The sequence below is a fragment of the Hypomesus nipponensis genome, chromosome 9 (genome assembly GCF_054491055.1).
Source record: "Hypomesus nipponensis isolate SF chromosome 9, ASM5449105v1, whole genome shotgun sequence".
NCBI classification, from domain to species: domain Eukaryota; kingdom Metazoa; phylum Chordata; class Actinopteri; order Osmeriformes; family Osmeridae; genus Hypomesus; species Hypomesus nipponensis.
The window spans coordinates 6126075-6141800 of NC_140369.1; the positions used below are offsets into that span (position 1 = coordinate 6126075).

Genomic DNA, 15726 nt, shown 5'->3' on the forward strand with positions numbered 1-15726 from the left:
TCAACGTTCACTCTGCACTGAGGGGGTGGTTTTATTAGGCTCTCTCTATATGAAATCTCCCTTTTGAACGGTTAGCATCCCAACACTGTAATTTATACAATCATCAGAGAGTATCTCTCCACATGTATGGTATCCCAGCATCATCGCATACTCTGGTTGCACAGCTACTAAATGTTTTAACCTAAGTAGTTTAGCGCTGTATGACAAGCAAGAAAATACCATTTTCTTTCCAGCCATTTCATTGCAGTTTTTCACTGTTTCGTTGTCCCGCATTGTTTTAGACACTTAAGTGTATATTAAAGGACTACCTTGATATTCGATGGTAATTTAAACTCTCCCTGAATGCTCCTTGATAAATTAGTGTCCTCTGAGTGTCAGAAGAAGGACCTTCTTCTCTAACATCTGCATGTTGCTAATACAACAGTGCTAACGCAACAGTGCTAACGCAACAGTGCTAACGCAACAGTGCTAACGCAACAGTGCTAACGCAACAGTGCTAACGCAACAGTGCTAACGCAACAGTGCTAACGCAACAGTGCTAACGCAACAGTGCTAAAGAGAAAAGAGACTGCTAGTGCACTGGAAGGGTAAAGAAATAAATAAAGCCACCTCGCTCTCAATGGACACACAAAAAGCGGTCTCAAATAAGATCTGTCAGAACATCAATAAGTACATTTAGAGGAGGTTGTTTTGTTATTAAGCACCATTGATTTTGTAGTCAGAATCTACACCAGCGGTGAATGGATAACTCTGACTTTCTTTTTCTGAAAATCAAAGACAAACCTCTCTCCCTCATGTCTCTTCCACTTAATACCAATCTACTGTATTGCTATTGATCCAGAGTGTGCACACTATGAACTGACCATGCAGAGTAAGCTGGACTGGATCGTTTCCTGTGGTACTGGATATGAGAAGTCTCATGCATTGGTCTGGCTGTGTGACTTTGATCTTGACAAGAACATACAACACTGGCGTAGTCCTTCCATGGGTTATTAGCATCACAGCATGGGGTTACACGGGGCATCTAAAGGCATTAAGCACAGTTAGCTGCTGAGTAACATGATGTCTGGTTTGTCTAACTAGAGCACTGCACAAGAGGCTTAAGTCAGAGGCAGCAATAGATAGCTGAAAGTTGTCTCTTCAACACAATGATATAACAAACTGTGGCCAGAGGCCAATTTAACCAAAAGATTTGAATGTGTTTGCTGCTGTTTGATTGTGTAAATAGGGAGGATCCAGAAGACAACAAACAATTGGCTCCTACTTCTGTACACAGTCACTGTATAGCTGGCCACGTTTGCCTTGTAGCTGTTTTACACCTATTGTCAATGAGGTTTCGTATGAATATCAAAAATCAACGTTGTTCTATTTTTTCTGGACAGATGGTGAAGATGGAAAACTTTGAGGGAATCTGAGAGCCAAGTACAGACACATGATGTGCTTACATGCTCTCTGTGGGCTTTGAACACATGTCCAGAGCATAAATGTTGTATAGTACACCACAGTGCCAACTGCAAAAACAGAGTGTGCTTTTACTTACGAGTGTTATGTCTACAAAAGCATACTGTACATCTTTGTTGGAAGAGAGGGTCTTTCCAAATTACAGTAAAGATACTTGATTTATTTACAATTCACTGAATACCTATTTTCTCTGAACATCAAACTTTCAAAGGAAACTTCTTAATTGGGAGAGTAGTAGGTTCTCATTTAAGGATATGCATTTACCTCCAGTAAATCCAGTCTAAAGTGTATATTTTTTAATTCATCTGAGCACTTGTGTTTATTGAACAGTTTGATTGTTTCTTGCTAAGAGCCTCCTCAGGCTGGTTCCACAGTAGAAGGAACACTATGCTGAGATGCCATTACCATTTCTTAGAAAATAACATTCCACAGGAGGTCACTGGGACCTTACGACGGGTGAGTTTATTCTTCAGATAATACCACACAACCAGACACGTGTTCCAGCTTAACTCCTCTATTGAGCAATCTAACCAATAACTGGGAGGCTAGGCCATAGCACATCTTGATAGGACAAAGCGATTGGCTTTCCAAGAGCACATTTGTACCCTTCACGCTCGATAAGCACAACCCCCACCCTCCATTTGAGTCAAAGTCACAGCCTTGAGATTGCCCTCAAGTTCAAGACCTGTGACTGCTCAGATCCACGCTTGATTTTTCAGGACACTCCTTGGTAGCTGTTTCGTTTTTAATTACACTCTTTTAATGGATGATTAATTCTGTCATCTTGTGATAACAACATGGAGATCTGATAGTGACTAATTAACATGCAAATTCATGGGACTTTATTGGTAATGGGATTTGGTGCTCTATGGAGCTGTAACCTGTTCGATATTGTGACAGGCCTAGACAGGAGCCACTAAAGCCTCTGTGATTTATCCTTTCTCTCATTCCTTCATCAGGCTGTCTGCCTGGAAGTCAATTTAACCTGCCAGTCACAGGGACTGAAAAATGCATCCCTTGTTCCCTTTCTCCATTTCATTTACATGTGTTTGGGTTACAAATAGGCACATCAAAAGTGTCCCACCCAGCGCTTCAATAAAGCACGCGGCTAGTCAACTAGATTTTGGTTTATGTCCTATATGCGAGATGTTGAACAAAATCTAAAAAATGCATTATGCTTTGGCACCCAAACTCAACACAACAATAGCTTCCTTTGTTTTTACTGAACAAAGCTAGCAAGTATACATAAAGAAATAGCGGCCTCTCTCATGACCACGCTGAGCTCCAACAGGGTAAACAGGTGTGAAGGATAAATCAAAACAGATTTGCAGGGAAAACAACGAGCCGGAGGAGTGACAAGGTGTACCAACAGGGGCTTGAAAGCTCTTTAGCAGCGATTAGACGCAAAAGGAACATGCTGGATGTACCCTTGGTTTGTGAGGCTGGCCTCAAGAGGCCGGATCTGAGCTTGGTGGAGACTATTGTGGTTTAATGGCCTGGCTTTGGATTCTTGGACAGGAACAGACCCCAAAGTGGCTGGCCACCAAAAGCGCTGGGATCGTAGTGGCTAATTGGCTTCGTCCGATGCCTAGCGAACATGCCCAGCACTGGGATCTGGGGATGGTGCCAAGCTGACTGGTCAGACCAGATGCTGACTGGCATCATGCTGGCACTAGAGTGATGTCAGTGCAGGTGTTGGGCTCGAATGGGCTAGGGAAATTCTCAGTGGGAATGTCACTGGAACTGACCCATGTGGCTTTGTCTATTTATGCATTATTGTCTTAGACTGAAACTGTGTAGTTAAAGGACTGACCCAAAAACAGCAAGATAATATTACCTACTCCTCAAGAAATCAAAGATGTATACTGTATAGACACAAAAGAAGTGGATTTGTGTACTATAAACAATATATTTGGTGCAGTTCTGATCATGATACACATCTTCCGTAATTAAATCCAGAACTTGAACAGATCAGGTCGCTCTAAACATCATTAACTCTGGTCAAGAAACCACTGACTGTCTCCAGTGTGTCATCCTGGAACTGTGTTTTCACAGTGCTATTTAAACAACACATCTAATCTACTTTTAATCATGTGTAATTGATTGGTGCCAATTAGCCCACTTAAAATGTGAGGAAATGTTGTTACACACCGTGGTGTGGGGGGTCTGAGCTGTCAGGACCTGCCTGGTCGTCGGTCTACCAACGCTGGACCAGGTCGTCAACCGGAAACCAGCCTCCATGACGGTCAACAGCGAGTTTCCAGGTCCCATCCAACGTCTATAAAGCCGAACAATGGATTTTTGGTGTTTTAAAACCCATTGACACTGTATGACTATGTTTAGCTTGTGTTCTGCTCCTCTCTCTTGCCAACCGTCTCTGGAGGAGGGGATCCCTCTCTGAATTGCTCCTCCCAAGGTTTCTTCCATTTTTTCTCCCGTTGGGAGTTTTTCTGGGAGTTTTTCCTTGTCTTCCTTGAGGGTTTAGGTTGGTTGAGGGGCAGTTCTATGGGCGTATGTGAAGCCCTCTGTGACATGCTTGCGTGTAAAAAGGGCTATACAAATAAATTTGATTTGATTTGATTTGATTTGACTGCAATAGGAGCTGATCTCCCCAACTTCCCTTCCGGAATTTCAGCATCTACAGCAAAATAATAACCCTGCTCAGCCAGAGATAAAACCGGGGAGATTATTAAAGAGAGTAAAGTCTAATTACAAGTCTTCTGTGGAAGACCTGCAGTCCGATTATTCTGCAGACAGATAAAAAGCTTAGCACCTTAGCTTACCTTTAACTTTCCCTCTCCAACAATCTTTTTTTTCTCTTCTGCACTCTTTCAAACCTATATAGACTTTCTTCACTAGGAAGTGAATAGGAAAGATAGGAAGTGAATAATTATTCAGAATTATACCACTTTGGTGAGTACGGGTTAGTGTGGTCAATCCTCTTTAATCTTACAGTACAGGACGACCACACAAATTATTAGGCCTTTCATAACAAGGTTGTACTGTGCTTCAGCCTGCACTAACATTAGGCTGTACTGTATAGGACCAATCAAGACAAGCATAGTCTGTGTTCACACAAGCATGTATTAACTCTGAGCAAAGCATCATCTCGAAATGTTGGGCTAAAGTATTTTAAACAAAAGGTTATGAACTCTTTTTTTTCAACAGAGGTGCATGTGACCAGTTTTCCCAAGTTATCTGACTAATGTGACCGTGGGCTAAACCAGTTCAGGAGCATGACATCTGATTTCTGGAACAAATATGAAGGATATCTCACTCTACAGTAGTATGACCATTTATTTAGCTTAGGTCTAGTTGCCAAGTTAGCCCAAGGCCGAGTCTGAGAAAAAAAGATTCAGTGTTCAACTCTAAAACACTCTCCATAGCCAGTAAAATAGTTAATTACCAGTAGTTACTGTTCACGTTTCAGCACCATGTCTCAACCAATCTTTCTTGTCTTCTATTCTGATCTGAGATCAAAACTTGAGTCAAGCTGAGATGGAAGATTTCTTCCTACCAGTACGCTAACGACCGTGACCACTAGCCCTCAGACTCTGCATTAGGGAGAGGAGGAACTGCTGTGCTCAGCGAAATGAGGGTCAAAAGTCAGGTGATTAGAATAGTCTTCCACTCCAGGCAGGTGTGCTGCCCCTTGAATGGTACAGTTGAGCAACATCTGTTAGAGATTCATTCAATCAAGTAGGCACTTTTCAGAGTAACAAGAAATTCCTTCGAGTTCCAGATTGCCTTGTTAACGATCAAACAGATTGTGTTTGTCTCTTATATCACTTCCAAAATGTAAGCGACAGTTCAGTGGTCCAAATCTGAGTCGCGATACCAAAACGTCTTCTGACATTAGTGATATGGTGGGTGCACAGTTTCTTCATGTTACAGACATCTTCCTATGTAATTCCAAGCAGTCTCATTATGCCCTGATAAGACACAATGCTGAGCCATAGAGGGTGTTTGTTTCAGAGGGCATCCAGACAGTAGAGTCCACATTTGCATCATGTCCTTCTAATGAAGCCACAGGAGTCCAGGCAGGGATGTACTGTGAGGACATTGACGCTGCTAGGGGGATTAGGATTGGCCTCCATATCTATCCATGACCATCCTCTCCAAGCCCCACTGTTTACTATTCCTGTTACAATTCCTGCTGGGATGAAAAAAGGAAGCCGTTTTCAGCCCCTTCCTCCCAGCTTCCTTTGCCACCATCAAAGTCATTTGCACTACAGAGAATTATGGGGGAAGGCAGATATTTAAAATATCCCCGAATGAGAAACACGCTCTGGATTCCCCAAAGAAATTAAACACAGCGAACTTGTGGTTTATACGCTGAACCGCCCGTGTTCCTACACAACTGTGACAGCCCCCACTGGACACTGATATACATGGGTGCTTTTTAAGTTCACTGTGTTTTAACTGAGAGAGAAAAAAAAGGCAAAACGAATCAAAGCTTCAGTAGTCATGAGGAACGACATTTTTAAAATACAATAAAACCACAAGGGCGAAGAGGCTGAGGAAAGACTGGTGGTTTTACAAGATGGATTCCTTTTTTTCTGGAATCAAATTACCATTTCCCAGCAGGTACTCTCTCAGACGGGCGTGTTTGGATACGTCATTTAGCTCACTCTGCGCTTTGGCTTGCTCACGGCCAATAGCTGACAGAGTTGAAGAAAATGAGAAATGATTTCTGTGAAAGGTTAGCTAGCATTATCCACCTGGGCTATTTTTTTTGTCGTGGCCTGCCACTTTCGATAAGCCAGTCTCTTCTAATCCAAACACAATATTTAAAGACTTGATTCTCTTCGGCTTTCTTTGTGCAAGACTGACTGATGTATATCACAGAGTCTGAGAACTCCATGACATGGAGCTTAGCTTGTTTGTGTGTTTTGGGGCATGATTGTATGTGAAAGTGTGTGTGTATCTGTATGTGCAAGACACACATTAAATAAATGGGGAAAAAGACAACAGAAAGGCGATTTGCCTCCCTCCATGTGTGTCTATATGTCCTGACTGAGAACTGCTACGTTAGACGTATGGTATTGCTGAAGTAAAGCCAATCCTGCATTGCATGAGCTCATTAATGGATGCACTTCGCATGGATATATTTATCTTCAAGTGAAAGAAAAAACTCAACTCAGTATAAACAATAATTACAGATTTTGCCGTTTTCTAAATCACACATGCTTACAGCCAGAGAAATCTTACCAGATCTAAATACTGACTCTTGTTTTCACACCAGTTCAAGTATTTGTACCCACTGGGTGACAACACGGCAACACAGAGTTACTGGATTGTCTCTGCTGTCATCACTCCAACAGTTTGACAAGCTACTTGAATCCCAATGAGTCTGAAACATGTCATACTTTCATCTACATATCCTACACATTGCGGATTTATAGATACAAAAATATAACCATTGACAATGTACTGTATTTCTGCTAGCCTGATTAAAGATTGTAATCAATCAGTCATGAAATTATTCATATTGGTCACCTTCTTCCAATGTGATTGTGTCAATTCTTATGTGATAATATGTCTTCTTTCTCTACAATAAATACAGTAATGAATTAAATGTGAAAATGTGTTTGAAATCTGGAGCCAATCCCAACTTTGTAAACCAGGATTCATACATATATTTGCATCCCGAATGAGATGCAAATCAACACCTCTCTGACATCTCCTGAACCTCTCTCACACTTAGCTAAAGATGAAAATTGTGTTCAAGCTGTAAGTGCTTGGATATATGCATCACATCAGATGGTTCCTGCTTTATTGCGCAATTTACCTCAACGAGTACAACAGAATTAGCATATGTAGACAGAGAGAGAGAAATAAAAAGCAGAGAGGGTGAGAGAGAGAGACAAAGAGAAAAGAAGGAAATATAGTTTGAGAGAGAATAAACAAAACACTGCTGTTTCCAAAAAGTACAACAACTTGATAGCCATTCCATATGTTCAACTAAATTAGCTTAATATATCCCACAGTCAGTGAAATAATTAACAGTTTCATCATCGACGAGCATTGTCAATAGCAGATTATAGTGAACACATTTATAAACTTGACAAAGCCAAGGGCACTGCAGGAGGCTAGCTGTGCTGTTAATTCTCTTCCCATGTCTTCCCTCAGAATGGACAGATGGGAATCTCTAGGAGCTAAGAGATGCAGCAGCTTTCGCACATTTGAACGTGAAGCACGAGTAAAAAGTGGTTTGAAATACTCTGACACAAACACTTGCCACCTGCCTGTATCTAACTCTCCACAGTGTGACCTAGAGTGCCAGACTGGGCCAGTCCTTAGGACAATTGCTCATCATTTGCGCTGGGGAAGTGCAAGCCATGTTCCCCTTTATCAGAGGTGTTGGCGAAAACTCAGACTCCCTTCACAGTGAGGGGAAAAATGACAAATCCCAGCCCTTTGATAAAAATGTTAACTAGGTGAGTGTCAGTGAGATGGATAGTGCCTTGTCACAGCAGCCCAGAACATGAGAATCCATTGATATTTCTCATTACGTCGCCTCTTTCCCCTCCTATGTACCCTAATAACACTGCCACAAAGAATGATAAATCACAGACAAATAACAACGGCGAGTGCCTCCCCTGAATATGATCGTTCTTTCTGGGTATCTTCAAACGACGGAGGGGGGAGCCGTCGATAAAGATCTAATGAACAATGCTATCAAACGATATCAATGTTGAGAGGGCCCTGAGAGTGGGAGACATTACATTTCATAGGCAGGGTAATGTCAGCACATACTGTAGCAGAGATGTATACATGGTGTAGAGACTGGGTGAAGGAGATATTGATTTGAGGGATAGATACTGGAATTAAAGATAATCATTTAGAAGCTCAATAAGTGAAATTTATTCTCCCACGCAGAGCAATGAGTGGTTGTTTTGTGAAGAGGCTTGGAACATGAGTTGAGCGGACCTAAGGTGTCGTTTTAGAGCCACTATATACAGTACCGTAAAGTCAGTGCAACATCTTCCCTATGACCTCTTCAGCCATTAAATACATAATATGCACTTCTGAAAAAAAAAAAGAAAAAAAAAAAAGGCATTTTGAGTACTAACGTAACTCGCTTGCCACCGGAAGTTATTGACTTGGGTTGTATGCAATATGCAGAAGTAATGGGTGCATAGTGGATTGAAGTGGGTGGTTAAGGCGGAAATGTCAGTTGGTCTATCGTCAACGTGCCAAGGCGACCCACCTGAATTACTGTCACGGACCATCTCGGAATCTCTGGCAAAGGTAGGGTGACCAGACGTCCTCTTTTACCCGGTCATGTCCTCTTTTACCCGGTCATGTCCTCTTTTACCCGGAAATGTCCTCTTTTACCCGGTCATGTCCTCTTTTACCCGGTCATGTCCTCTTTTACCCGGAAATGTCCTCTTTTTGAGACCTAAAAAATGCGTCCGGCAGGGATTCCAAAATTGTCCAGGATTTTGCCTTGTTGGATATTCGTGTTTCTCTGGGTCTTTCACCAACTATTCCGCCCTTACAAGTTCAGGAAAGGGTATCTCCCTTACGTTCCACCTTCTTGCACGAACTCTGACTGTAGTGAGAACTGTCATTTTGATCAGATAGTGCAGCATGCAATACACGACCAGTCCCTTATCTATGCGTTTTCAAGAGCTACGAATTTTCAAGACATACTTTAGCTACAATGTCTTTGGGAACAGCCCGTAAAACTAGGATTTGTCGTACGATGGATTCTACGATCAACTTAGGCTTACAACGCTTTTGGAAACGCAGCCCTGCTGCCCTGGTGTCCATGTTCCACATTTCCCAAGTCCACCATATAATCATCCTGTCTTATAAAATGTTTGTTTGGTGTTTTGAGTCAGCTACTGCCAACTTTTAATTAGGCTACAATGTACTTGACAAAGTAGCTTGACCAAGGTCAGCACACATAGGAAGTGTTGCTTAACTATAATTGGACAATTTCTGATTCACCAGTAGCCTGGTGATAGGTCAATTATAATCATAACGTAATCATACTGATGCATGTTAGTATTGCTCACTGTTTAAATTCACCACCTGGTGATTTAGAATTAAACTGCAGCTCATATGTCTTAATAACCAATTTAATAACTCCCTTAAATATGACAACCATTAACTGCTTATTAAGCAGCCTAAAATTCTGAGAATTCAAGACAGCAAAATGCTGTCAATAAAACAGGATTCAAAGTGTCTCCTTCATCTGTCTTTCATTTCCAAGTTTCTCTCTACGGGACACGTGGAAAGAAACACACACACACAACGGCTAATTGGGGAAAATAACATCATTACAAGTTATAATCACGAGCTGACATTGTTCCCCGCTAACAAGCGTGGCAGCAGCATAATTGAGTTCCTACTGATCTCTGAGGTGGCTCAGAGAGAGAGAGAGAGAGAGAGAGAGAGAGGGAGAAGAACGGCTTTGGCTCTTTCTCTAGGCCTTTCTACCCTGATTAAAAAGTCTGTTGGAGAGCCCTCTTGTCAGCATTGAGAGCGGCTCGTGTCCTCAGTGCGGGCACTGTTAATACATGTGAAGAGGACTGCTTGTTCCACACAAAAAAACGGTTGGGGTTGTTAATGCCAGCCCATGGCTAGCTTCCAATACTGTGTTTCACAATCTATTTTCAAATAGTCAACAACAGGCTTGAAGCCAGACATTGAGAGTAGGCTATTTACAGTAAAATAACAAAACTTGAATTTGAATTTTCATTTGCAGTTTTGTAGTGTACGCACATACTGAATCAATACTTCATCAGTTGGATGGGCTGGACAACTGTGCTGTAGGAGACAGAAACATGTTAAGCACTACTGGGAAGTTATATTTGATTCTGAATTGTTAAAAAGGAACAATAGAGAAAATAAAGGCAGGACTTAGACAGACAAAATATGTTAAAGTGTCAGCTCTACATTTAAGTAAGTCACTACCTGTACAGCAAAATCCAAAAGTGGGTCCAAAGACTGTTCTATGCAAATCTTTTAACTGTTCTTTGCAAAATAACTACTGCAAGGAACATATAATGTACTGTATGTTAGAGGAATGTCCACTGCAAGTTTCTATTTTCACCCATGGTTGATTAAAGGTCAAAACACTTATTTTTAAGAAGCGTTGACCTTTATGATGTGTAATGACTGGAGCCTTGGCTGGCAGTTATAAAGAGAAGTAACTCTCACCAAGTGGCGGGCAGACAACTCTGTCTCACCTTTACTCTCCATCAAAACACATTCTCTGAGCCGCCAGTGACTTCAAGTCACAACAGTCATACTACCTTAAATTACCTGTTACATTCATTTATTCAAAGTTCATAGTTCAATTGTTCAATTATGTGTTCATACTGAAAGTGTGCCAAAGCCAGTAATAGCTGATACAGAAGTGCATTTGCAAGTCGCTTGTATACTTGGTAGGATTTCATATCCCTGCCATGAATTCAGAAACTAGAGAAGAGATCCATCTGGTTTGTGGCAGTGTTGAGCATGTCTAGCACAGAATGCATTGCACATCAGTCAGGGCACTGTTAGGGATGTAGAGTGACAAAACCTTACATCTGTCTGTAATCACTTGAGATATTGCTAGGAGGACTCACGCATGAATCTATCACCTTGGACAGGATTGCTTGTGCAACACATCCTAAGGTACTGCTTCTACTGGATTCTAAACCAAGATGACGTCCTTTGTGCCAGACCAAGACAATCCAGATCACAAGTCTCACTATGGGCTTAACTTCAAGGTAACATGGTTCCAAAGCACAGTTTTAAATACAAAGTTGAGTTCCCTCAAAGAGAAAGAATACTGCGATTGTCACCATTATGACCACCGACAACAGTAGACGAAGGAGCAAAGGAACCAGACAAAACATGTATGATACGCTGTGACAGTTTGAGGGGAAGGTGACACCGCAAAGAAAATTGGAAATGCCATCTAGTGCATCACAGAGAGGAAGACAGAGAGAGAGAGAGCGCCATAGAACACAGACCTGAAGCTTTGCTGTTGACTATATCTTTCTTAGCAGGGCTGTCAGTTTTGGGGGGACAGGCTTTTTACGACCACGCTATGAGAGTCTAGCGTGCAGTTTCACTTTGTCTAAATAAAATGACAAATAAAATAGCACTCCTTTGTCCCATCACTTTCTTCGTGGCGATAAACTCTTTCATATCCAACCACTACACCCACGCTAGAAAGTCAGTCAGGATGAGACTCCTGTAATGTTATACTATACTGTACTGTTTCAGTGAAGAGAACATCATGGTTATTGATGATGGTGAGCAATAACTAACCTATCATGTTACATGGTAATATCATGCATTGCAACTATAGCTACAGCACTCTGGTTACTGCTATAAGAGAGTTGTGCTTCGAGGGGCTTACATTAACATTGGGTCATTTTTTAGCAGACGCTCTTATCCAGAGCGACTTACAGTAAGTACAGTGACATTCTCCCCGAGGCAAGTACAGTGAAGTGCCTTGCCCAAGGACACAACGACATGGCCACCAGCCGGGAATCGAACTGGCAACCTTCAGATTACCCGATGCTCTACCCTCTCAGCCACCTGACTTCAAAAGGCCATAAGAGGAACAATGTCCTGCTGAACTTCTGATTCAGATGTCTGCTTAAAAACATTCATTATTCATGGCTGAGGCTGGGACTTTCAGCAGTTTCACACTGAGGAGGAAAAGTGGTTAACCTGTTCTATTGCCTCCTAAATAGTCTTTATGAGAGAGTAAATGTGAAAAGTCTCGGTTATAAAACACTTAACAGTAGTAAGGTATGGAGGCAGCAAACCCTGGGTGATTATTCACTGTGAAGCAAAATACCTAAAAGAAAAATGTTCTCATTTGCTGGGTGTGACATGGAAAATATAAATGGGGGAACTGCTCTCACAATAACCCTTATGATCACATGCAAATTAAAAACTAACCTATTTATATTTTGCTGGTGGGCCTCTGCTGTGGATATGTTCTATTTCCTGCCTCCGGTTCTGTAGGGAACCATAGGCAAGCTCACTTTTATTAGTAGTGGTTATTAGAATATGCATATCAAACTTTGTCATTGATATTCATTTGGTGCAGTCTTTCTTGTTGCAAATCTAAAATGTCACAGTGAAATTTAAAACACACTGAGGTTTGTTCATTAGGAATACAGTAGCTGTAGTGTTTCTAGTTCAGGTGGACTGCACAGCCCCATGACAATACTTCAACCTCATCTATCATTTCTTAAATTAAAGCTATCATTTGGAGACACTGGTAAGACATTGCATCTGCTACATTAAAAACAATTGTACAGACTCTCTCCTCACAGCTATCTTGAGAAACAGCATTTTACCTGTGTGTTACATATTAGCAATGCCTGTCTCGGAATTTCTAAATCAAAAATTAATGGTTTGGCTTTGAATCGCAAAGAACTGCAACTGTTGAATTGCAACTGTTATTACGCAAACTTTACTTTAACATAATGGTCATCAGTGGTAAGTGAAAGTTGGACTGTTCCTGCACATCACCTCATCATAGACGTTGTCGTTCTTTTCAAAGTCCCCCGCCCTCCTGGGGAGCACATGGACGTGCACATGCTGGAAGGGAAACAGAAGAGAGTCCTCAGAAAGTTGCATTTTTGTATCGTTGAGATATTTATTCATCCAGAGACACAGAAACGAATCGTGCCAGGTAGTCTTCTGACAGACAGACCTGAAAACAACCTTTTCTAGAGGGATTCTTCATTAATTCACAATCTGGTGGCAGGAGCGCACACACGTTTTACCACGCTGTGGCAAATCACAGGAGGGTTACAGTAAATTCCACCAAGCGTACTACCTGTATACCACTGAGACTCCTTATTTTTATGCTTTTAAAACTTTAATTGACTTTGTCAGTCGTCCTTTCCTGTTCTCCCCTTGCAGTGTACTGTCACAAACCTGGCCATCTGCACAGTTAGTTTTGCGAGTTCTATTCTCCTTGGGTGGTTATTAGTGCTGTAATGTCCCTGAACAACTGGTCCATGTTTATACACAAGAAAACAACATTACTGAATGATGAATTGTAAATAAACTCCCATCTTTAATAGACAAAATTTGAAAGGCAAAGGGAAGTCAAATATGTTTAGGTCAGAGCATGAATGGGGTAAAGAAACAGCACATTATCAAATGTTCTTTCAAATCTTCAACGTAAAAAAAAAGTGTCTACAAATATAACATTAGTATTACAAAATGTATTGTTTTTCTGACTTCCTAAGATGTTCTTCTAACAATTCTAGAAATTAAAGAAAACCCACTTGACTATATCTTATGTCAGACATGGGTTGTCATGTGGCTTCAAGTACTGTGATGTCATTAGTAAGTTGTGAAATTATATGGCTGTTTTTAGTCTGTCAGAGATTTGATCATTCCAGATACATTCTGCAAAAACCTGCATCGTTGTACGAAAACAAGATATAGTATTGTTGTAGATTTTAAGCAATTTTGTCTTCTAATCTTAACCCTTGTGTTCTCTTCGGGTCATTCTGACCCATCAGTCATTGTGACCCAATATCGTATTGCGACAACTTTACCGCATACAAGTAAAGCATTTTCTTATAACCGTTGGGCTGTCTCAGACCCCCCACATTGCGAAGGTTAAAAGTACATTATTTTTATTTGTTCTTGTATTGGGTAAACACAACGATGGTTCGTTATGAACTTTTGGGTCATGTGACCCGAAGGCAGCACAAGGGTTAAATGCACAATTGTTTCAGGTAGGCATATTTGTGATGAACAACCCTAATCATGAAACACTAATCTGAGAAACATAGCTTTTATGATTGCATTACAAGCAGTGTGAGTGATAAAACAGTCATTGTACTTTTACTGGCAGCAGGGAAGAGGACTGGACATCAGCTTGTTTGTGTGCTTCAATGTGAAAACACTGCAGCCAGTATTGTCAAGGCTCTTCAAACTAACCAGGAAAGACTTCACTGTTCCTCTATGCAGTCTTTTGAATTATTATGATGGGTTGACAGTTGTGGGAGCACACTGCTCTTCGGGAAAGTGCAATTTTAAAAGTGTTTGTAAAGTTGTGTGAAGTTTATGTGGATAGATGTTCATTAGCATTCTACAAACAACATGTTTTTTAAATTTCCCTGTTGGTTAGGATCACCTAAGACAACACTGTCAATGATCAATTAAAAAAATATAAATAATGAGTTACACCCTCTTATTTTCTCTGACAAGATTTAAAGATCATCAGTTTATTAAGAAAGATGATAGCTCATTTGAGAACGTAGTGACTAATAGATGCTTTCCAAAGTGTTGGAACTGCATAACTTTTCACTTTCTTCTGATAATACTTGTTAGCGATGCTTTAATTAACTATAAATGCATTGTGCAATTTACATATGAACCCAGTAAGGAATTCAAGTGGACATATTGAGATAGGGGGTTTCATCAGTGGAGGGTAAGAGTTCCTCGCTTCTAAAAACTGAGACCCAAGGACTAAACAGGACTAAACGCTTCAAAAAGGGACTAAACGCTTCAAAAAGCTTAAGATCTTTTGACATTTCAACATCAACTCACGTGTAAATTGTGCTGTTTATGGTAACACTTGCCAATAACCCACAGAAGGCCACCTTGTAGTGGAACATTGAGTTCTTCTGTCTCCCTCTTGGATTTTAATCTAACCACCAACTCCAGTGAAACTAAGTGAAGCGATGAAACATGGATGAAATATGGACCATTTATGTCTCTAATCTGACACATGACTATATTTCACACCTGGCAATGCCATTACATACTGTACCACTGTGCCAGTGCCTTGTACACTGTCATATAGCAAGTCTTGTGTGTTCAATGAGGTGAGAGGTTAGAAGAGAGGAGTTCCTATCGCAGCCTTTGTGACCACTAAAACAAGTAGAGTACACCATTAAACACAACAATCATCAGATGTCATCTAGACACTTAATCAGGGAGTTTGGATCATACATACTACTAATCTAGGGCAAAGAACCTAATTGCAGAGCTTTTATTCATCTTTCATTAGACTGCTATAATAAACAGTACAGGCAGTGTGAATAAGTGTTTTTAAATGCTACAAATAAGATAATATGTTTGGAGGCTTCAGCTTTGTTGTCACACATTTTCTATTTAATGAGACCATTTGCATAATGTCTGCATTATTAAATTTGCCTACCTTGAGGAAAACTTTGAAGTGGGGGGAAAAAGAGAGAAGAAAAACAGTGGCAAAGCTGTTTGTGAAAGCGGGACTGTAAATGCTGAGTGCGGTGGGGAGACAGGGACAGCAGA

General features: G+C 40.9%; 1 protein-coding gene across 4 annotated transcripts in view; it reads right to left on the reverse strand.

Moving 5' to 3' along the window:
• fhit (fragile histidine triad diadenosine triphosphatase) overlaps positions 1 to 15726 on the reverse strand; it is a 133542-nt gene that overhangs the window by 11484 nt on the left and 106332 nt on the right. For 3 of the 4 annotated variants that reach the window (XM_084704050.1, XM_084704048.1, XM_084704049.1), the window contains one exon: positions 12958 to 13026. The exons of the other annotated variant lie outside the window; for it this stretch is intronic. In XM_084704050.1, the coding sequence (XP_084560176.1) occupies positions 12958 to 13026 (69 nt within the window). The remainder of the gene's footprint in view (positions 1 to 12957; positions 13027 to 15726) is intronic. 4 annotated transcript variants of the gene reach the window in all.